This window comes from Glandiceps talaboti, chromosome 4 (assembly GCF_964340395.1).
Source record: "Glandiceps talaboti chromosome 4, keGlaTala1.1, whole genome shotgun sequence".
NCBI lineage: Eukaryota > Metazoa > Hemichordata > Enteropneusta > Spengelidae > Glandiceps > Glandiceps talaboti.
Genome location: NC_135552.1, coordinates 21,552,820 through 21,577,836, shown reverse-complemented (window position 1 = coordinate 21,577,836; position 25,017 = coordinate 21,552,820). Strand labels below are relative to the sequence as shown.

The 25,017-nt window shown below is 34.9% G+C and overlaps 1 protein-coding gene across 2 annotated transcripts in view; it reads left to right on the top strand.

The window, feature by feature from the left end:
• LOC144433910 (integrin alpha-8-like) overlaps window positions 1-25,017 on the top strand; it is a 124,026-nt gene that overhangs the window by 12,966 nt on the left and 86,043 nt on the right. For both annotated transcript variants that reach the window (XM_078122312.1, XM_078122311.1), the window contains exons 2-7: window positions 2,309-2,436; window positions 2,967-3,094; window positions 8,029-8,152; window positions 13,673-13,734; window positions 17,412-17,460; window positions 21,594-21,677. In XM_078122312.1, the coding sequence (XP_077978438.1) occupies window positions 2,972-3,094; window positions 8,029-8,152; window positions 13,673-13,734; window positions 17,412-17,460; window positions 21,594-21,677 (442 nt within the window). In that variant the 5' untranslated portion in view covers window positions 2,309-2,436; window positions 2,967-2,971. The remainder of the gene's footprint in view (window positions 1-2,308; window positions 2,437-2,966; window positions 3,095-8,028; window positions 8,153-13,672; window positions 13,735-17,411; window positions 17,461-21,593; window positions 21,678-25,017) is intronic.

Genomic DNA, 25,017 nt, shown 5'->3' with positions numbered 1-25,017 from the left:
AAGCTCGCTTCTCTGAATTTGTACGATGGATGATAAAGTGTGCGGGTGATGATGACACACCTAGCGGTGATACAGGATGACATACGAAGCTCTCCGGGATGATCCCTTTTTACGTGCGCGTGTTGTCTTTCGGGGTACGCTGTATACTCCCGTGCGTTGTAAAGATTCGCCGGTGAGGTCGGGATTATCTGTGTTGATGATGATTTACCATTTACTCCTGGATGTGCGTGTTTCGCACAACGTTACCTGAATCAGCGTTCCCTGACCGCTATATACCAAGTATTTAAATTTACCTGTAATATTGTGTATTGATGATCGTCGTGCACTTTTGTAAAGTTTATTTTTCTCTTTGTAAAATTGAACTTCCGACAGAGATATACTGTTACGATAATTGAATTCATGTCATCAACGACTTAGTTGGTATTTTTAAAAACATATTTCATTCAAAATGAAATAGGAAAAAAATGTTACCGTGGTAGCGTATATATAGTTATTGAAATTTGTTTCTTATTTTCACCTCAATGAATTCATTCTCCATCAATCAACCCATCCTCTCATCTTAATTTTTTTATGGTTTTGTTGTAATTTTTGACCGATGGCGAAACTTGGAGTGATTTACTTCTAAATGCCAAGGGTTCACTTGAACCAACGACTCTTGTCCCCAAAGAGTTCAAGTTCCTATTATCTTGAAATCGAAACCAAATATTCATATGTCAAGTTCAACGATCTAAGCAAAGTCGCTCACTGTAGACCTAACCTTCAACTCTTCTGTGGCTGCTCCAAATTGTAATTCCGTACTTGGTTTTCAACGTGAAATTTAAGTACAAGTTGCCAGGAGTAACGATTCATTTGTTCAGTGAACTTGGTCACCGCGTACGTAAATCCATTTGACCTTATTAATCGAGATGTTTTTGAAATAGATAAAATGGTCTGAAATGTTCATAATTTCATCCCATTATGAATTTTATCTTTGGAATACGAATAATTAATTGTCGCCTTAATTTGCATCAATTAAATTTTCTCAATTACATCCAATCCACAGCTCATTATAGAGCTATTATGGACGTAGAGTGTGGCGATCAATTGTAATTTTCCCGGGGAATTATTCGTCGGCGTCGTCTCCTGTTGGGGGAATTTATCCATCATATTATCTCCTGGTTTGCGCTATTAACAGTAACACGTGAATAGTAATTTGTTTTCAATATACCTCGTGTAACTCGTTTATGGCATGGTATTGTGTATCGTTGCATACAACGTTAAAACGCCTATTGGATTGATCCAGATACAGAAAATTCAAAATAAACGATAAATTGACCACTTTGCTTTTTTTTTTCTCGTACGTCTCCCCACTCCCAAGAGATTTCCAAACGAAAAAATTCAGTGCACGAGAATTACATCATGATAATCTGTATATACAATTAGTTCTACGTCGCGACCTAGTTTCTAGATTTGCATAATACATTAAATTGTAAATATTCTTGTTTTTCTCAACGTATGTATGCGTCGTTTTGGTGTTGCTGTTTGGTTTTAAATGTGCATGTATTAATATTGTTTCCTCCCACCCTCCCCCGAGACTCATGATATCGTCGCACTTCTCATGGACGTTAATTACATTCAAGTTCGACACTATTCAATTCATATAGTAGTCTATGTGCATTTCGGAAAGTGGTGTGCGTGGTTCATAGTGAAAAAAAATAGATGAAGTCTGATCCTGTCACTTTTCAATTTGTCTCGTAAATCTAAAAGAGTTTTCACTAGCAGTGAACACTTGAACTTCGCTGCACCCTCCAAATTAGCACTATGCATTAAAATAAATGCCAACTCTCCCTTTAACTAGTAAAGGGGAAATGACCAAAATGAATGGAACCTTATCAAGAGCAAAGCGTTGAACGTGAACTTGCCTTTGCCCTTTTGATATTAAAGAAAAAATATATAACGTTTTTGTATGTGCAAAGTATAGCGTTTTAGTCTCTACGGTGACCATAAAACTTGCACCACTGCGTATTTTCACTCAGGCCGTTTCTCCTTTCACGACTTAGATATTGAATATCTGTAACATTAAAGATGTGTCGGCTCTTTTCGGAGCGTATGATTTTTGGAGCTTTAATAAAGTTCATACTGGCTATCAAAGATTTGACTTTGCATCGTCCAAAACCTCGGGGGAATACCATAAGAGGGTAATGTATTGCTTAAATCATGGATCTATTATCAAGAATAGGACTTTTTAGTCATACTTCAAAAAAAATCGTTTGTTTATATTTATTGCAATGTATCTCTGAGTTATCACATCTTTCCTTGATCCGTACAGGTTGTTGGTCGGTGCTCCGGAAGCGCAGACGTCGCAGACCAATGTAACGAGGGGAGGTGCAGTTTATAAATGTCCGGCCTCGTCATCCTCAAATAAGAAATGTAGACAAATTCCGTTCGATCCGACAGGTATGCAAATATTTGTAAGAATTAAAATTGTGTAGATTTTCATATATCATGGAAAGTTAATTATGACAGCAGATTTCGACAGCGTATTTCCCAGCGTAGCGCTAGTGATCATATCAGAGAATACGCCCGCGTACGCGTAAGTATTGCAAGCATTCATTGTGGTATATTATTCCAGACGAACTCAATCAAGCGACACCACTTGTCTCGGGGAAACCCTCTTGTCACGTGGTACACTCACAGCTAATTTGCATATAACATGAGCGGCCATATTTAAAGTAATCTCTCTCTATTGTCTATGGAAGAACAATGCTGGTGCAGGGAGTTCACGTTTCGTTTGTTATGTAAATTATGAACATTTCAAAGTAATCTATTTAATCTAGTTTTGTCAAAGTAGATTTTAATCAATTGTTAATTCACACTTGCTGTTGAATATACGCTAATCGTCGTGCGAACACTGACTTTTGCTCAAGTCAAAGTCAGCAATTCACGATCACGTTTCTCAGTCATGAAATTCTTATACTATCTTTCAGGTGCCATGCCCCAGGAAGAGATATTAAGAAAACAGTCATTGCCAGGTGCTGAGTACGAAGCCATCGATGAAAAATCCCACCAATGGTTCGGAGCTACCCTCAGATCGAGAAAGAATGGAATGATAGCGGTACGTCTTACATTAGATAAAAAATATCACCCCCATTTTCATATCCCTATAAGTATATCAATCATATACAAACCACAGGCACTATCAATATCAATCAGTCTGTATAACAAGTGTGTATGTCTCTTAAAAGAAATATTATTTTTTTGTGCAGTACAAGTAAAATAAAATAGTTATTTTTATATACTAATTGATTTAACTGTCTGTGTACAAAGCTTTCTTTGGTACCGTTTGTTTATTTAGTGAACCTCAGAGTTATTAGACACCCCCCCCCCTCGGTTGGGCCACTATTTTCTATAAAGCCTAATTAAAAAATTTTTATGGCCCGATTAAGCTCAATTTTAGAATAGGTGGGGTAGGTAGGTTTTTTTAGTTTATTTTATTATATTTTTTTCTGTGTGAGTGTCTAGTTCACTGAGCTTTTCCATTGTTTTCAGAATGGTCTCTGTGTTGTTTATTTCTTCCTATCACTGCATGTACATCCATCACAGATTGGAAGAACAGTTTTATTTTGTCTTGTTAAGTTGATTTCAGTTTCTGCTTCCACTATTTCTTGTGAGACTTTACAATTTTTGTGATTTTATTATTATTTTCTCATATATCTAAAAAAAAAAAAAAAAAAAAGTTGATGGTCGGCAGTGAAAAGAAAGGTGGTGGGGGTCGGTTAACTGGAATCAAACAGTTATCTTTTTAGACCCAATGGTACTATAAAAGGGGTAGACCCTGAGTTTTTTGGGGGTGTAATTTTTTTTTCATATTAAAAAGTACCCAAAGTATTGTACTTACAGATGTATACTTAAATCATCACTTGCAACTAACTGAACTCATATGATCTGACAACGTAATTTATTATACATAAACTCTATCAGCTTGTGCCACTTTAATAGTGGTCTGAGAGTGACGAGAATGTGTTGGTGCTACTATTTTCGATACCTGCACCACTATCTTGGCATAAGTAGTGAGCATGGTGAGGTAATAACACTAACACAACTCTGTCTGGGCTAACACTTCCTATACGTTGTAATGGGAGCAAACTGATGACATCCAAAAAATCAGCCGATTAACTTGATAATTTAATTCATATCCGAAATAATTGTTAACACATGGCTCATAAGTCATATGTCCATCTGGACCAGATATTTCCATCCTACAACCCTGAATCCGCAAGATCCATATTTTGTCCAGTTATTTGGTCAGAAGAATACCAACAAAAATATTTATCCGTTGAACCATTATACATTGCACCTGTAGTAATTAATTAGTAAATTAAGATTTCATTTACTGGACTGGGAATGCTTGACCATTTCACATATATTGTCACCTTTAGTTGACCCATTTATTTGAAAATATTGGTTTATTCAGGGTGTATCCTTTTCTAAAAAAAGGTTTCTTTTTCATGTACTAATTCTCTTGTCAAAATTTTAAGACTTGAAATTTTTTTTTTGAAAGTTGTTAAGTGATCCTTGCATTTTACTTGATGTCAGCAGTCTGATTTGATCAAGTAATTTATATCCACAAAGTAGTTGTGCCTTATCAATAATTGAAGATTGCTGGTATCATTTATAATTAATGAAATTTCAGGTCATGCACAAAAAAAAGAACATATTTATGAGGAGACATAAACCATGTCAAAATGTGTCAAAAGAACATCTTTCTATTAGACTGGGCTCATAAAAATATACTGAGTGAGTAGAATGCCACAAAACATTTAATTTAATTAGTGTATTCATATATACCTCATCAGTTCTCAAAATATTGAGATATGTACATCGCATACACCAGCTGTTGTCAGTTCAATGCAGTTAGAACAATTCTCAGTACTTGCAATAGCTTTTTACCACATGCTAGAGGGTCAAAATAGAACAAGAAGGTCGATTTATTAATTCCCACATGTGCCTATATAGTAATGCATGTGAAGTGTGTGGAATGAAAGTTATGGTGTCGACCAAGAAATCGAATGTTCCGTATTTTTATGATATGCCGAGGCAGCAATATTCTATATCGGGTATTGAGTATCAAATTATAATGTATAGCTCATCTCAACTGACATTATGAGCCAGACACTCATTTTACCATGGAAGTAAAACCCATGGTTAAAACCAATTTAGTAAGGTTTGGAATTTTGATAACTTGTGAAAAGTTTTGATATGGACGTTTCATAGCTTTCCACACCATTTACTATAGTTTTGGTAGAGGACCCCAGTAAACTTCAATCGAGTTTACATAGAGGACCCCAGTAAACTTCAATCGAGTTTACGTCTTTACTTTCCTCAACAGATCTTCTCCTGAATTCAGAAACTGTACATATTGTTAAAGTAATCCTTTAGTTTGAACTTTTAGGGTACGATTCATTTTGTCCTTGTTATGTTAACACAAGATATTTAGATAAAACACGTAAAACTTGAAGTCATTTGATAGTCGTGATATTACCAATGGCAAGTAGTAAATTCTCAACTGAAATCTCATATAAAAAACACTACCACACAAATGTTTTGATGTATGTCTAGCATGATTACCAATTGTGATTTAGATTTACTGTTTTACCAGTATTCAAATATTCTGTACAATTCAGAAGAAAACTGTCCAACTTTCAAATACTAGTAAGAGAAATAGTCACAGCTAAAAACAGAATATGTTCTTGATCTACTCTAAGGACGCTAAGACAAAATTTAAAAAACTTATGTTTGTGATAACTCGACCAATACTAGTTTAAGCTGCCAACCCTAAACATGTTTTAAACATCTAAAACAGGAATAAAATCAATTCTTTATCTTCTTGGCTTTCATGCACATCTGTTTTCTTTCCCTAGTCATGTCTGTACATATTTCATCAAACTATCACAGAAGGGGTATTCTGATCGCCATTTTGTTTGTTTTTGGGTTGAATCAATATTTTTCCAATTAAACAAATAAAACAAAATAAAATGCTGACCTACCTAGTACACTTCCCTAATTTCTGAGGCCATGTTATTGGAAACACACGTGAATTTGTTTGCCTAATGAGTATTTCAGTGTCCAAGGCACATGTATACATTTAGTGAAGCCACTTAATGTGAATGTACTAAGTACAAGGTCACTATATGTGAATGTACTAAGTACAACATGGTCACTATATGTGAATGTATTAAAGTATGGATTCCTACTATTTCCCTTAAGAGTGCAAAGAACTACAGAGTCCCCAGATATCGTTCTGAGAGATAAGAAAGAATTCTAAAGACGTTTTGAAGAACTGCTGACTTGAACTATTTCCTGCTCTGGTTGTCAGTTGGGAGGAAAAGCTTTGGGGAATATACATGTAGCATGTATTTCAATCGATTCCTTCTGTCACTTACTCTACATATAAATGAACCTTAAACTCTGTTCAACAGTGTGTCCTTAAATAAAAGAAAAATATAATATTTTGTTGAGGGTGAAAATGCTAAAAACAAGGGTTTCTTGCGAGTCACCACACAGTAAGAGATAGGGGAACACCAAATTTGGGAGGGTCACAAGAAATGATGTGGGTCAGTGATGTTTTAAATTGGCCGAGAGGGCACACTGCTGATCATCTTAGAAAAGTACATGTAATGTGCAGTGTTATTGTGTATTTTACATGTACTGTAAGTTTTCATATAACTCTATGCAACATGTTTCAAATTTTCAAAGGTTTTTGCCATCTGAACTTTTATCAGAAATGGTCCTTGTTACCAAAGTTGGTTTACCCTATGATTTCTGTGCCAACACAGCTTGATTTTCATTTGAAGATATAGTAATGCATGTTTAGTGTGTGTGCAGCAAGAATCATGAATGATTGTTATTTGTATGACGTGTCTGGGGAGTAAAAATGTAAAATTCTCTTTTAGTTTACGATAATGTCTTTTAGGATTTTATAAGATTGGGTTTCAAAAAAGATAAATAACTTTACAGGGTTCAAAATAAGGGTGTTTTACTTGTCCTGAACATTCAGTAATTGAAGCACTGGGCAAATGATTTTAGCAAGTACTTGTCCCAATTATGGACAAGTAGAATTTCTGATGGTTTGCGATTTTAAAACCTCAGCTTGCTCATTCTAATATGAGTAAAACTTTCCTGCACCTGCTGAATCTTTGATGACAACTCATTTGCTGACAAAGACTTCTCAAAAGGGACAACATGTCAATAAAATTAAAAAAATATCTACTTTGTGGACTAGTACTTTCTGATTTGGACAAGTATTTTTTAGACCTCTACTTGTCCAGTGAGTAAGAAATTCTTTTTTTTCCATTATTTCGAACCCTACTACTATATCCTTTCTTGGAGATGCAAAATAGTAACCTAATTTTAGACTTTTTTGCCAACATTTCATGAAATATGCATGTAGCCCGGCAATGTCACTTTCAGCTGGGAATACTGAACAGAAGTATATCGATCGTCTGAAAATACCTGCATACATTTTATAAGATTTACTACTTAACATTTACCAACATTATCCATAAGATTTGTAATCCAGCAGTGCCTTGGACAATCTTTGGTCCATTATTTTTATGACAAACCCACAGCACTTAGTATCTACAGCAAGATTTATCACCATAATTTATAGCATTTCAAACAACTATCAGCTACTGTAAAGATATTAGGATTGTATCAATAGTGACAAATTCACAGGTAAAACAACTCACATTGCAATTTAAGTTTGCCTGGAATTGCAGGTGATGCCCTTTGTATATTTTTCATAATACGTCATGGGACTTACAAATAACTAAGGATACTATTTCACAAAACTGTTGCATATTTCTTTCATGCAAAAAACACCTAATGGAAGTAAAAGTACTTGCAGTGAAGACTTTTCTGATTATATCTTGTGTTGCTAATGGCCTCTCAGTGTTTCTTTACATACTTTCCACAGTGTCTTCAACTTTTGCCCACTCAAGGTTTCTAGCTATTTTATGTGGTTTTTTTTATTCTCTCTCTCTCCACCAGGCATGTGCACCCTGCAGATATTTGTCTTTTGCCAATGATCTGGAGGACAGGTACCTAATAGGAGCGTGTTATACAGCCAGCAGTGATTTCAGTGATTTCCGAGAATACTCGCCGTGTAAAACATGTAAGTCATTATTAGATATGTTCATTTGATATTTTATGTACATATAGGAAAAACAAGACATGTTAGCACTGAGTTGTATTTCCTACTAATACCATGGCTCCCTTTGTGGTGGTAATGACATCAAGTTGATGATATTCCTTATACCACTGCATCTTCATCTGGTATTTATTGATATTGTATAATAATACATAGTAAACCCACATTCTTATTCCACTTGATTGCATCATGGTATTATCTATAATACTAAGTGAGAGTTTTGTCTGGGGGTATCTTTCGATGGATTAGATGAGTTATGTTTACAAGACAGTTCTAAGTCAAATTTGTGGGACTCATCATATCACCGTAGATGATGCCTGTTGAAAGCGACATATATGAATTTATATCAATTTGATTTATTTGAGTTGTGGTTAACCCATATGCCAGTTTTTACCTAACAAAATATGTATATCTTGAGTGAAGCATGGGTTATTATTTCCTAGTATTTTATATGTACCAGTTATTACTTGCATCAATGTGTATATACATACTATTGGTATTTGTGCTGTAGTGCAGTACCAACATTATTTCATACGTACCTTTATGCCAATGCGCACATGCTTGGCTTATGTACACGAAATTGTGATGACCCAGCTGTGTTTTTTTCCAAACCTTGTTTCAGATAAATATATTAAGTATATGTAATGACAGAACCCAGTGATGCATGAGTGCCAGTGTGGGTACTTGAGGAATATTTGCATTCTTGCTTGTGGTGTTTTCTGCTGATTTGTCTCTTGCTACATTTGTGAAAGTTCAACTGCAGAGCACACTGCAAGTACTTGTACAAATACCCAGCGTGAGAGTGCCACACACATTTTTTTTTGATCACACAACCAACAATGAAAAAAAAATATTCCAGTTGCAGCTAGTGCAGCTGTCAACCACTTGCCTCTTTGACCATTGTTTTCAAAGTTTGAGTCCTTCAATGGTTGGATTAATATTTGCAACTGTTTAAGTATTAGCTATAAGTAAGAAGAGTTGTTCAGTTTGTAGGTTTCCATTTTCTTCCTGCTTTAGTAAGTAACACTAAACCTATTTATAAGGAGTGGCTATCATAGGAGTTCTTTGCAGACAAGTTTGAGATTCAAAAACTATCTACTAAAACTTAGTAAAAGGTGTACTTATAAAAAGCAGAAGGGAATATGAAGGTCAAACTTGTCTTGGGACTGCCTGTCATATGCCTCCCTTTTCAGTTTTAATGGTAAAAATACCATCTAATGATCTCTAAATGTAGTGAAACTTCATAACACGAACAATACTACTGGGGATGTATGGTATTATATTATATTGACATGTTATTCACTTTTAACTACCCATAATTCCTGACTTGTTGTCACAGATCATTGCAGTCCAGTAAATCTCACAGCTCAGTCACTGCTCCTTTTCAGCAAGGACACATAGTACTTATTCATTTTATAAACTGTCCAAATTTATCAACTCAACAAAACAAAATAGATTATCAAATTTAAGAAAATTGTTTTCGAATTCAGGTAAGGTATGCCTTGTGGGATATTTTTAAAATAAAAAGGTGACGTCAGAAATGACATAAACTGAGATTGGTAACTACAGAATCTATTTGCCACTGTTGGTCTAGAGTGTACGATACGTTATGTTGTTCAGCCCTATCAGGCTTCTAAATCTGGCAGTACACTGTTAGATATGTTGTGTTGTTCAGCCCTATCAGGCTTCTAAACCTGGCAGTACACTGTTAGATATGTTGTGTTGTTCAGCCCTATCAGGCTTCTAAACCTGGCAGTACACTGTTAGATATGTTGTGTTGTTCAACCCTATCAGGCTTCTAAGCCTGGCAGTACACTGTTAGATATGTTGTGATGTTCAGCCCTATCAGGCTTCTAAACCTGGCAGTACACTGTTAGATATGTTGTGTTGTTCAGCCCATAATCAGGCTTCTAAACTTGGCAGTACGTACACTGTAAGATATGCTGTATTGTTCAGCCCTAGGCTTCTAAACCTCACAGTAGACAGTAAGATTTGTTGTATTGTTCAGCCCTAAATCATCTGCACTTATTTGTATACATAGACATGTTTTGGACTAGATAAGAACAAACCAATTGTCAATGAAATTTTGATATACTAGAGACATATGGTGGGGGGAAGGGAGGGGGATTTTGTGAAGATGATACAACTCAAGCTGGTTGTTAAACAAGTTGTTCTGCTAGATACATTATAAATGATATGATAAATATTGATTCTGGAGTAAGAATGAGATCTTGGGAGTTATATAGTTTGCATTGGAGTTGTCATAGGAAGTTTGGGCATTGGGGCCTGCCGTACAAATTAAATATCAATCACCAAAAGGAACATGTAGACTATTGTGCTGAAAGGTATACAAGAGTGAATTTCTTCATTTTGAATGCTGGAGTAGGGAGGGGTATGAATACTTTTGCAGTGGAGTGTTTGTTGGATCGACGTTTGGTGGAGTTGGCAACTCAGATAGGCAAAATGTCATTGTTTAAAGAAACATTTGGGTTGCCGCTTTGTGAGGAAATTACAGAAACGAATTTCTTAATTTTGAATGCTGAAATAGGGAGGGGAGATGCACCATTAGCGTTGGGGTGTTAATAATAGGGGGAAGTATTGGAATAGGGGAGTCTGCAATTCAGATAGGCAATGACATTGTCTAAAGAAGCATTTGTTCTGCTTTGTGAGGAAAGGTACATGTAGACAGATGAATGCTACTAGGGGAGATGTATAATTTGTGTTGGGTGTGAGGGGGAAGTTTTGAGGGGAATTGGGGCCTGTGACACATCATGAACAATATACTATGTTACTTGTATAGGCTAAATGTCATCATATTTTGAGTGCTTAGTGAGGAAAAGATATGTAGAAATCCGGTTGTTGGTTGTTTTTTTTTAAATTTTGGATGCTGGAGTAGGGAGGGGAGTGGGATAATTTGTGTTGGTTGAAAGTTGGGATGGGGCTGCATTTCATATATAGGCTAACCAAAAGTTAGCATTACCAAAAGAAGCAATCAGATTGCTTTGTGAGGAAAAGGTATATACAGAATTAGAAGTCCATTTCTCAATTTTGAAGGTGTTCGCTTTGCTCCCATTTGGCTAAAAAAGGCCATCAACTTTACAATTACATATTCAGTAAATGAGGTGTTTGAAATGGGTCATTTGTCTGGAAAAAATGAAAAGAAAAGCCATTGCCCTGATGCAAAATGAGTTCAAAAATGAGATTACATCAGTTTTACATGTCTACCAGCAGAGATGAAAACAAGTAAATTCCTCTCCGGGGGTTGTAACAAAGGGTAATAAAAATTGTTGGACAAAGATCATGCTTCAGTAAAGCAAGAAAAGGTGTCATTGCCATGGTTACAATCTACAATGTTGTGTGTTTTCAACAGATATGTATGTACATCTTAATGCAAGATGCATTTACCTGGAGGAGAATTCATATTAAAAGGGGTCAGACCATTCTATGTTGACCCAATGTTTAAGATCTCAGGTAAATTTGTGTACTCCCTTCGCAAGAAATGGTTTCCTCCACATCATTATCTATCTAAGCCTCAGCTTTTTTATTACACTGTGTCGCATACTCCTCGGAGGGCTGTACGTACTAATGATTTCACTCTTCATGCATCTGGGCTGATGGTGTGCCAAAAATAGTCCAGCAATACATACTATCCTCAGGCGTATGCATAGAGATACCTGACTTTGATAATGTAGAAGGTTACAGTTTTCAGTCATGTAGGACTTTACTCACAGCCGTGTAGGACTTCACAGTAACATCAATAATCCACTGAAAATACACCTGACTATAATCTTTGATTTCCATGCAGGATGGGTAAAGATGATCTTGGGAAGTTTTTCACAATGCTTCCGCCTTCGTGATATCGTGACAAGTGGATCATTAACCATTACTGTTTCATAGGGAATCCAATATTTATCTTACTAGTTCAATTTTCCGCAGCAAACACAACTTGTTATCTTTCAGCTAGAAAATATTATCACTCGTATTACATTACACTTTATTATGCAATTTCGAAAGAATATCTAGAGAATTCTTTACAGGAATACATTTTCTCAAATATAGAAGAGTGAGAGATTTCTTCCTCTAAGGTAAAGGACACTTCTTTCTGTCCTTTAAAAAAATTTCAGTTTCTTACATGAATATGGATCGAAAAATGAGAGAGGGAGCGGGAAGGAACTGAAAATAAGGAAAATGATATCATATTTGCAAAACTGATGTAATGATCATACTGCTGTTTTCGAAATACCAAGGTTCACGTACATGTTTATTACTTGTCTAAGTGGAGGAAAAAAGTAACTGAAAATAGTGAAAATACTATCAAATTTCCAAAACTATTATGTATATGTAATGATACTGCTGTTTTCGAAATGTCAAGGTTTGATTATTGTAAGAGAGATTAGACAAAAATTATCTGAAAATAGTGGAAAGACATAATTTTTGCAAAAACTAGCCCATAATGATTTACTGCTGTTTTCAAAATACCAGGGTTCAAAAAAGTGCATGCATGAGTGGAAATGAATGGTACAAGCACACCTGCAGAGATGCCACTATGAGAATGGTAGCATTTACAATGAAAGTACTACTAAGTTGGGAAGTCCCTGCAGTCATACCACACCCTCTGTCATTGGTAGCCTCATGTACAATTTAAAGAGATAGGATATAACACCATGTCAAGCAGACACAGTGTGAAATCAGAGTAATAACTCTAAAGATATGAATCATATGCTGTGACAGTGACAGCCAAACTCAGCAGTTATAGACATTGCTAAATAGATGCAATGATGAGATATGTAATGCGTACTGTCTGTGAACTCTATACATGTATTAAGCATGTAGTATACATCGCTTGTTGTAGACAATTGGTGAGTTATTGAAGTCCATGCACGTAGTCCGGCACCAATTCAAAAAAGAACAATAGCCATTAGATAATATTTGTACCTGCTGTTAAATTTGCTGTTTTCGATTTGAATTTTTTTTCATTGGTTTCCGTCATTTGAAATTAAATTTTAAGAGAAATCTGAGGAGGGGTACTTTTAACGTAAACTTTTTTACACATCATTTATTGATTTTATAAGCAGTCAAAATGTAATAACTTTCACCTCAGCAGGATGAATTATTCATGTTTCAGCAGAATGTGCCCATCCCTGAGTAAGAAATTTGCTTGAAATTCAACCTTAATACTGGTAAAAATTTTCATCAATTGAAGCATAATTTTGGTCGGGTGTCATGGTGAAATAAAATACCTGGATAGATTTTACCTACTCAGCACTAGAAAATAAGTACTTTGGTCTGTAACAGTGGGTCCCTAACAATGAGTGATATGATTCCCTCTCTGGTGTAATCACATTGAAAAAATAACAAAGGCAACTTGCAATCGCTGACGTTATTATGAATTAGATGTGAACTTGATAGATGTGTTGATAACAGTGAATACATTGTGTACTTTTGTGTATAATTTAATTGGCTTTCTTTTTCACTTCCACACAGATGAATGGGGAATATCGCGAGTTCGTTTCTGCCAGGCTGGATTCAGTGCAGAAATAACACAAGTAAGTAGAGAGTGTGAATGGGCATGTAAGCCTTGGGATGGTAGATGTGTCTGAAAACATGCTCTGAATACAAATGATGTGGATAAGTTTATAGTAGAGTGTCGTTTTGCTACATCGGGAAGACTTTGAGGTGTTTGGGACATTATTCGTCACCATAGGGGTGTAATACTGAGATTCAGATCATGTCGGATAGCTGTCCTCATTTATTATCAGCTATGGTGATTGATTACGGTTGTAAGTTTCATTTATCAGATGCACTCGGTGAAAGGGGACTGAGTTTGCCTCAGTCATGCAAGCACAGAGTTTAGATTTAGGTCTTTCCTTTTGTTTGTTTGTTTGTTTATTTGTTAGATGTTTGATTTGTCGTTTAGTTGGTAAATTAAATTACTTGGTGCAAGCTGACTAAAGTTTGCCGAAGCCATGTAAGCATGCGCACAAGTTCTTTTCTGTTACCTAGTGTATCATTCAGTTTGTTGTTAGGGTGTGAATTACCTGGTGAAAAGCAACTCATTTGCCTCAGTCATTTGAGCAGAGCTTACATATTTAGGTATTTTTGTTTTGTTTGTTTGTTTGTTTGTCTGTCATGTAATTTGTTAATTTGGAACCTGTATGAAAGGCAACTCAAAATTGCCTAAGACATTTGATATATTTTCAATATATAGTAATTTGATTAATTCGTCATTCATTCATTTATTTGCTTGGTGTGCTCACTTTCACTAGTTCATTCTTAAGTTGAACTCAGACATACATGTATATACACAGAACTCACAAATACATCAGCAGTACAGCTTTCTGTAAGTCAAAACAGAGGCTTTAGTGCGATGAGTAATGAAGAAAGCCATGTTTTGCTGAGTCAGAAAACTGCTCAGTCGCAATAATGTCAAGTCAGCTTCAGGTATATCGATAACAACAGAATGAATCATCAACAGTCTTACATATCGATTTACATATAAGCAATGATAACAAATATACTAGACTAACTGGAACTAGTACAAAATACAGCTGCAGTTTATTATTAAATTCAGTTCATTCACAAAGGAGTTGTGTTCTTGCATTCAAATTTAAAGCATAGTTCAGATTAGGATAACAAATTAAGGTGTGCAACACAGATGTACGGTTATTTAACCGTAGAACTGTAGAAAGAGGTATATATCTATATAGTCCAGAACAATAGAATAACCTTATATAACCCCTAACACGTCACTGATAAGATAATCGTAATCTAAAACCATGGTACTCAAATGTTGAGTTTTAAAACCTATGTGTGAAAAACAGTTGTCTGGCAAAGCTAGAGAAAAAGTCTGTCCTATACAACAGAATGATCCTTATGGCTTCTCTGATAAATTCAAGACTGTAGGATTCAAACATTGGGGTTTGATAAATTATTTGCTATAAATGCAGCCTGAATTCATTGTTTGTCCATATAACTGAAATTCTACCAAAGTTTGTCAACACACATGGGAGGTAATACATGTATGTCTAAAGTTTAAAGCTTGTCAACCAAGGGAATGTACACACATGGGAGATAATACATGTATGTCCAAAGTTTAGATGAATCATTTTTTAGGTGAGACATATTCACAACTGTCTTTCAAAATGCCAGCCTCAATTCAATACTAATGTGGTAAATTGTCATATTTTGTCTATTCAGTGATGACAGCAAGGTGACACTTTTGAGTTACTACCTAAATTTTTCAATTTCTATGCAAGCAATTCAGTTCCATCAATTGTTAATGATTCACACCAAATAATACAATGTTAAGTCATAAAACATTGAAATGAAAGTACTGGTATAAGTGCTATGTTTCTGACATCTTAATGATCGCAATAAATTTATGTTCCCTTTATTATCAAAAAATTGATGCCTCTCAAAGTAAAATACACAATGTAGTACAAAGTAATTGTTTTCAGTAAATGCATAATAATTATATAAAAATTGAAAGTGGAAATTCGCAAACAATAAATAGCTTTTTAAAAAAAGTACTCTTGCAGCATCTGTCATCGCCTCCTATCCCTAACTGACATCCCATTTCTTTTGACATCCCTAATATGCTTTTAGCCTTGATAACAAAAAATAAATTCCTGTTGTTATTTCAAAATAGATTTAATCCGGACAAATTATGAAACCCATTATTTACAACTCCATCATTTTTCTCAACATATCACTAAACTATAGGCAAGAGTGAAATGTCACCTTTTTTCAGACTAATTAAAGAAAAAGACCTTGAAAATGAGACTTTGATTTCATACCAAACTCTTTAAAGTTTAATGTCCATTCAAATATGTACGGTGTCATTTCCTGCATTTGAATTATTAAGTACTGTTCATGTGCAATGTGTAGTCTAGACGTGGAAGCTTGATTATGCATACATTTGATGAGAAATGATGGAATATATTGGAAACCGCTGTGATGACATTTTCAAACTGTTAGTCATAATCCAACTCATAAACTGTGAAATCCAGACTCTGAGCCATCAATCAAGACATGTGCTACCTCCCCACATGTTTCTACATTAATCATCCAAGCTACAAACTTGGTGCTTGGAAGCACCCACCGGGGCATTGACATAGCTATAGGAGGGAAGATTTCAAATGAATGTATTCATGACCATCTATGATTAGCATTCAATTTTGACAAAAAAATTGAAAAGTTTATCAAACTTGGTGCTGTGGAAGCACCCACCTGGGCATTGACATACATGTAGCTATAGGAGGGAAGATTTTAAATGCATGTATTGATGACTTCATCTATGATTAGCATTCAAGTTTGACAAAAAAATTGAAAAGTTTATCAAAGTTGGCTACAAACTTGGTGCTTGGAAGCACCCACCAGGGCATTGACATACATGTAGCTATAGGAGGGAAGATTTCAAATGCAGGTATTGATGACTTCATCTATGATTAGCATTCAATTTTGACGGAAAAGTTGAAAAGATGAAAAAGTTAAAATTTATCAAAGTTGGCATTTTTGGTACCATACTGAACATTAAATCACTCAAGCAACAAACTCAAAGCTTGGAAGTGTCCACCATGTACCAGGACATTGACATAGCTATAGGAGGCATAATTTCAAATGCATGAAATGAATAATGAAATGAAAGTAAAAAATATCAAAGTTGGTATTTTTAATACTGGTACTGTATACATTAAATCATTCATGCTAGAAAGCATCCACCATCACATAATGCTATAGCACCCTTCTAGCTAATATTATTACCAATATGCTATCTAATGAAAAAGGTGGATCAAAACTATAAAGTCTCTCTCTCATGAGTCACCAGATAGTTAATGGATTGATGAACTCCAAAATTTGGTACAACATCACAAGTTGATGCTGAATATGTATTATATCAAATGGCTTAGAGGGCACTACAGGTTATTTCTATGCATCTTCATCTACCCCAAAATAAGAATCATATTGTGATATATTTCAAGATAAAAGACTGATATTTTAGCCAAAGAGTAGTGTAGAATTGCTTAGAATTGTGTATTTTACCCTTACAGGACAAGTTTAGCCAGTGAGTAGTGTCGAATTGTGTATTTTTACCCTTACAGGACAAGTTTAGCCAGTGAGTAGTGTAGAATTGTGTTACTTTTTACCCTTACAGGACAAGTTTAGCCAGTGACTGAGTAATGTAGAATTGATAATAATAGAATTGTGTATTTTACCCTTACAGGACAAGAAGCACTTAGTGATGGGTGCAGTAGGAGGTGTTTACTGGCAAGGTAAGGTCACATGTTTTATGAGCGTTTAATATTTTATGAGACCTTACTACCCTGGAGAACTATTTAGTAGCTTTTAACAACCTATAGCTTGGAGCATTGCGAGATCAAAATATAGCAGGAAATTTTTTTAGAACGATCCATCATTTGGTACACAATCAGTGTCTATAGATTTTAATAAAGAAAGATTATTTGCTGTGTCAGTGCATAATTAAGAGTCTGGTAATCATTCTTGGTTGATAATATGATGGGTATAGATAGTAATGAGATAAAGGTATCGATGTTGTCACACTGATAGCTGGGATTATAGTTTTGAAATGTTCAATGATTTTAGAGGTTTTGGGTTGTTTTTTTTTTTTTTTTGGTTTTTGTGTGTGTTTTGTTCGTTTTGTGTTGTTTATCGTTTGTTTTGTTTTGTTGTTGTTGTTGTTGTTGTTGTTGTTGTTGTTGTTGTTGTTGAGGGTTTTTTTTGGGGGGGGGGAGTAATGTAGAAGGGGTTTCACAGAATTGCATACAATATACTTTGATAGCATGTATGCTAAAACTGCAACTTTAAGGGTTTCTGAATTGTCATGACAGCAGTACCAGATGTAAAGGCTCATGGGGGTTATTCACAGCTGTGGTGAAACGTGTAATGTTGTGACCAGAAGTAGAGTCCTTCCGAAGGGGTCTTAATAAACAAGACAGTTGAACTACAGATGACAGATCGTTCTACAACATTTTCTGTATCAGTGATTAATAGTCATTTCTAAACAATGCAGTGGCACTACATTTCCCATGATACATCATTCAAAATGGCAGGTGAACTGACATTTCATTTTGAAAGTGATGAAAGAAAACAAATTAACACAAAGAAATAATTTGCTAACTGTGCATTAAATGATTGCCTTACCAGTGTGTGATATCACAGAAAAAAAAAGATCGATTTAAAAAAATTGTCTAACTGTAAAACGACGAATACAAGTCTACGTATTCTTAAATTCATAGGTCTGTAGAATGTAGAGTGTGCCTAAGAGACCAGTTTGATCCATGGAAATCAAAGTTATTAAAATATCTCCATAGTTGTCATATAAAAGCTTGTTCCAGATCCTTTTCAAATAATAACAAAATGTGGGGTTCAAAAATCTTGTTTCAAAGGAAATCGATCCTTTATTTTTCCAATAGAGGTACATGTACAATGTAAGTGCATTTGGCAGTCATAGTTGATTCTAAAATAGCCAAAATTTGACATCATTTCGGAGTCACCTCTCATTGAAAATTTGCATGCTGATTTTTTTTCTTCTTGATTTTAACTGAGAATGACTTAGAGTTTACTTACATGTAAAGTAACAGCTAAAGTTTAAGATTTTCATTTTGCAAGGTGCATGCCTTTGTTAATAAAAGGCAGCTGCAAGGGAAATACTCAGTGACATTATCTAGCACATTTTAATACATACATTTGCAGCCCCTTCAAATCGTTTCCTCAATATGTGAAAGTTATGAATTCCTAAGAAAAGAATGTGTTAGTTGGCACTACAATACACATAGAGGTGCCGAATTGTAGAAATAATGTGATAGATATGATTGCCAGAGATAGGAAGGCACCAACATTGTAAAAAAAAATGAACGATAGTGAATGAATTCAATCCATCAATATTAGATGCATTGTAATAAATAATTTCATAACTTTATTTCCAGAGAATGACTGATATTAGCTAACACTGTTACATCTTTGTTGGGTTTTAATGATGTTTATACACGAGTCTTGGAGGTGTGATTTGATTTATTCGGTATCTATTCATGCAGAGTGTAAAATTCTATAGGGAAATGTGACAAAAAGCTACATAATGGCAGTTCTGCCACTGGCAATTTTACATCAGACCACACTTTTTCCTTTTTGCTGATTATATAGATTTCCACCATCCATAAATGCACAGTCTCGTTGCTACCATTTATGTAGGTCTGAAGACTCTGCATGTATATAAATTGATTTTAATGCCATTGTAAAAATCATTGTAAGTTAGATATTGATGTCTGACAAAAAAAAAAAATCAATACTTCCCTGCAGTGGTTGATAAAATGCATTTAACAAGCTACATACATTCCATTACTGCCTGAAAAATAAATGGTTTTTATTGGAAAGCTTCTGTCACACACAAAAAAGTAGCCCATTCATTATATGATGCTATAGCGCTAAGAATTTCAATGCTAAAAGCTATTTGTAAGAAAGCTTATCAATCAGTCTTGTTGCTAATGAAAGACTCTTAAAACGTCATGCTTTCAAAGTTGAGAATCCAAAAGGCCTTAAGATTTACTGATAGTTCCTCAGTAAACGTGACCCTCCCTATTCAGTGGAATCACCTACATGTACGTATTACACAGCCTACACAAGGATTTGAAAAAGAAAGAGGGGAAAAAAAGATTGAAATTTTTGTGTGCACACCATTCAAATGACAAGTTTTTTAATTGCTACTAAAACAGTTGTGCTTGGAGAGTAAATAAATAGAGCTGTTAGGGTCTAAAAGCTGCAGAGCGATTTCTTTTGTGAGAACTCTACGTAATCATTAAGAAGCAAAATGTACTTATCTCATGATACATGGTTCTTTAATAGACTTTGTTAGGAAAAACAGAACGAGATGTAAAAGGCTGAGACAGCAATTTTAAAGTCTGAATAGAATTCTGTGTGTCTCAGTCTATATATGTACTAATGGTGTGTACAAAAAAAAGCATGAATTGGTGATTTAGCAGTGTCACATCGTAACATGCAGTATCTCTCTACTCTTTATACTGAATTCTAAGTTCTCATGCATAAAAGGAGTGAGATGGCAATTTTGGATTTTCTAATGGAATTCCATGTGCAGAGTTGTCTACATGTGTTTGTGGTATATACTAGTACGTAATAGTATTGAGAAGAATTCGAAACTTTAATTTCACATCTTAGCATGCTGTATGTTTTGATTGACAGTCCATATTACTGAATTTTAACCTCTCATATATGCAAATTCTAGATAACGTACATTTATAGTTGACACACTGTGAAATAGATATACATTTTAGTAAAAAGAAAAATATATTTTGATATATACATTTCTATGTACTAGATATTTTGAGCTGGAGTCCTTTGGCAATACAAATAAATTGATTGTACTCAGCATTGGTAGGGTGAAACTATAACCATATTTTTTGTCTATCTAAGATGAGCTCGCATTATACATGTATATATAACATCAAAGATATAAAAGTACACAGTCATGTAACATCATTGTCAAATATAGTGTGTGCTTTTCAATTGTGAATATAACGTTGCCATTAATCCCAGGCACTGATAGAAAGACCCTGCAATTTGACAACAAAAAACTATAATGTTATTAAAAGAATGAACCATAAATATAGATGTAGACATACTGGTAGATGTTGGAACAATATCTGCGATATACATGTAGTCTAAGCTATATTAAACAGCTATTGAATACAGCAATAGCTACATGTGAAAGTGGATACCATTGATAGTGCATTTACCTTTGAAATTAAAAATGGAGAACATTGATCAGTGACTGAAATGGGAATCATTAGACTATGGTATAAACATGAATGTGAACACCAGTGAACATTAGGAAATAAATGTAGTAAATCTCATATATAGTGACGATAGAGAAATGGTTGAAGGAACCATGCAGTTTCCAATCTACACATTACTGATTCAATCCTTGCTGTTGTGACCTATTTCTCATTTGCTAGAAAAAAATCCCTGTGCAAGGTCTGAACAATCATACTGTCTTGTTCATCCAAGCTGTAGAAATGAGTACCTGGTAGGACAGGAATTTATTTGTGAAGGACTTAATCCTTTACACATACTGGCAACACACGCTTTGCACTCCCCAGGGAGTAATAGAAGTTTAAAGGTGTATGTATACCATAATGTCTGTGCCGTTGTAATATAAATACATAAAAATGTAAAAATGCACAGTGGTTTGAATGCTATTTTGAGAAGGTGCTACCTGTAAATAAACATGTGTATTATTAATATAACACCATTGGATAGTAATAAGAGAAAAATTCAAAAAGTTCAAAATTGTGCAAGTACTTGAAGAAGTCTTGATTCCTTCTACATTTTATACATGAATTTTGTTTCTTTCCTTTTTTCATATCATCTGCAGGCCAGGTATATGTTCAGAGTTCAACCTCCCTTCAAACGTTGGTTACTCAGGAGGGACCATCCACAGATGACAGCAATTACCTAGGTGAGTGCATCTACCATGGTTTTTCTTGCGTGCTATGAAAGAACTTCAGTGACCAAAGTAATGAGGCAAAGAAACACCATCTGTTTTATCATATCTGACTGCAATACTGATCATGTCATTTCATGTCTCAGGTCATTGAGTACACAGGTTTATGCTTGTTCAATTATTTAGAAAGAGAGGCCTTTTACGTATCGTTCATCTCTCTTAATATGTAAGGTTTTTTATAGTACTACAGATAAACACTGAGCACGTATTTAGTGCATATTTACATGTTTCTAGTATGATTTTACTGATTTGCAATTTCCCAATTTTACCTAATGTTTCTAAACAATGTGAAGTTTTGGTGTTTTTCACATTTACTTTTTCACTGATAGTCACAACATTACACTGAAACATATCTATGTGACACATAAAGGCTATTATAATATACCTAGTGATAATGCTGTGCCATGATTCGCTAGAATCAGTCACGTGATAGGAAAATAGAATGACTATTTCTCTAGGGAAATAGTTCCATCAACTTTTACATGGTCATGTGACCACCGCGCGTTCACAGCAGGTCAAAATGGCAGCTTCTGACGATGTCGTCTGCCATCGCGAGTTCACAGCATGAGGTATATTATAAAACACATATTGCCTGGCCTATATTCGGGCAATAGCACCCGTTCATTACCCCCTCGTGACTGTGAGTTACCAGAATCACACGCTATTTCCCTCGGCCTTTAGCCTCGGGAAATAGCATGTGATTCTGGTAACTCACAGTCCCTCGGGTGTAATAAACGGGTGCTATAGCCCTCATGGCCAGGCAATATGTGTTCACTATGAAGAACATCGACATGATAGACCAACTTTGAGAAACCTGAAGATGCATTAAATTTTATAGTTCATTGTGTACACATGCACATTGTAATGCAGTCTTTATATAGAACCTTCAATATAAGATACAAAAGAAAATACTATTATTATATATCTGATTTCCAGCTTGAAAACATGTATCATCTGTATTACTTCTTGTACTTTACATTCTCAAAGCTTTCTGTGCTAATGGGTTGGATGAAACACAACATTTTATCTATGATGTCAATGTAAAGAAGGAACTGCAAGATAAATCTTATATATCTGATTCCTCTTGTAAGACATTTTATGGAGATGTTGTTCCCCTACATCAAATATAAATGGAATGTATAGAAAAGTAAACTATTTTACATGTGGGTAATATTGTAAACAAATAACAATCCATGTAACACTGGAATGAAAGTAGTTACAAGATACACAGTATATTTATATGTCACCTTCAACAAAAATCGATACATTGTCAGTACAGGGAGGATAATAAAAGTTGAAGACTGTTGAAAGTACAGAAACATATATACAGGCCACAAAATCAATAACAACTGTATGTGAAAACAAACAAATATAATGAAAATCAATGGGTATTTACTATCACGAAATGGTGTGCCTTTCTTTCATTTTGAAGCTGTCTCTGCCAAATACCAAAACTCTGCATACAATTCTGTAATTCACAGTTTTTGTAGCATTGAGAGGAGTTAAAACTGGTCATGGCCATTTAAAATGTGTGCTCATTGTCATGAAAAGAATTAAGGTCAGCAATAATTTGTACAAATTTCTTTCATGGTTAAAAGCTTTCGCACAAAATACATTCATTCAATAGCAACAATTACCCCTTTACCGTAGGAAATTAATTAGTTGTCCCCGCATATCCTAGTGGTCATTGAAATGTGTCATCAAAGTAGCTAAATAGCTTTACTTGATTTCCTGTGATCTCCATGATTAACGTTTCCTGTCACTCTCAAATCTAGGACAACCAAAGACATTAATGTTGCCATACACGGAATCTATCATAAAACGACAAATTCTATTACTGCAGACATGAATGGAATCCAATGTAATTTATATTTGCTAGGCGATAAAATTGCAGTGTACAACAAACCGTTTTAAAAGAGAAAGGATATTTTCAGAAACCAGCTGCTCAGTTCAAGCACTCATTGTTAGGTATTCAGGGATTTAACATTTTCTTGTTAAAGTTCTTTTTTACTTTTCATGTGGTTAGAATATGATGAACTAACATGTACATGTTTACACGTATGTATGTGATTACAATGTTATGAATGTTTTTACATCGTTTTAATACTCCTCCTGCTAAACCATGAGTGTTCAATTCTGCCAAACAAACAGAAGACTAGCTACTAACCCCCTCCCTTCCCCTCTTAACCCCCTTCCCTTCTCCTCTCATCCCCTCCCCGATTCAGAAAATCTCTACATGTAATGTTGGTCAGTATATCTAACTGCTGCCCAATGTAGGCAGGTCCCTGGCAAAGTATGCACCTCTGATATGCAAATTTATCTTGTAATTCCTTCTTTACATAGACATAATGTCATGTTTCATCCAACCCATTAGAACAGAAAGCAAAGAATGTAAAGTACAAGAAGTAATACAGATGACACATGTCTGCAAGCTGGAAATCACATTAACTTTAAGATCGATGATGGGATGAAAACTGCCATAAAGCTTACATGTAGCTGTGCTAACTCTACATCCTGCTTGGAATGCTTAGGCCTATAAATAGTCTGTCTTAGAAAACGTAATGCATCATATTGATGTTTCTAATATCTGTGTGTCTGCTTATGTATGTTTTTGCAAGCACCGCTATATTTCAGCTATTTACATATCCTGAGATGAAAGCTACTTTGAATTGCGCTGGAGGCTATAGACCCACTCAGTAAACGAAAATGAAAGGGAAAATAAATTGAAAGTGTTAAGCTGCCACTAAAGTTTACACATTCATTGCAAACCTTCAGTGTTTTTCCGATCAATATCATGACTTTCTTTTGAAATTGAAGAATCGTTGACCCATTTACATTCTGTTTGTTATTTCATATCTTTCTGTTTTTCATTTGTGAAAAACTGAACTTTTTGCCTGACTGTTAGCTGTCACTGCAGATATTGTTACGTGAAAGAAAGGAGTTGTTTTGTATGTAGATGATTAGAAATGAAATCACGAAAAAATATGACTTCGGGCAACCAGCAGAATGCATTTGTTTGAAGAATCCTTGAAAAAGTCATTAAAATCAGGGGCGATATTACTTTTAATAGCAATATAGTAACCTTTACCTGAAGCTAAACAGCCAAAAGGAAAAAGAAATCTCCATTCCACTCAGCAGAATTGCCTTTCACTGCTTTGTTTATTCACATTCTAACATCCCAATTATCAATGTTTTTGTGAAGGGCAAAAGTTGATAAAATCTACCTGAGTTCCCTAGGTATTATTAGACTCCTCACCAAGATTATGATACATACGGTAGCCCTGAAATCTATGCA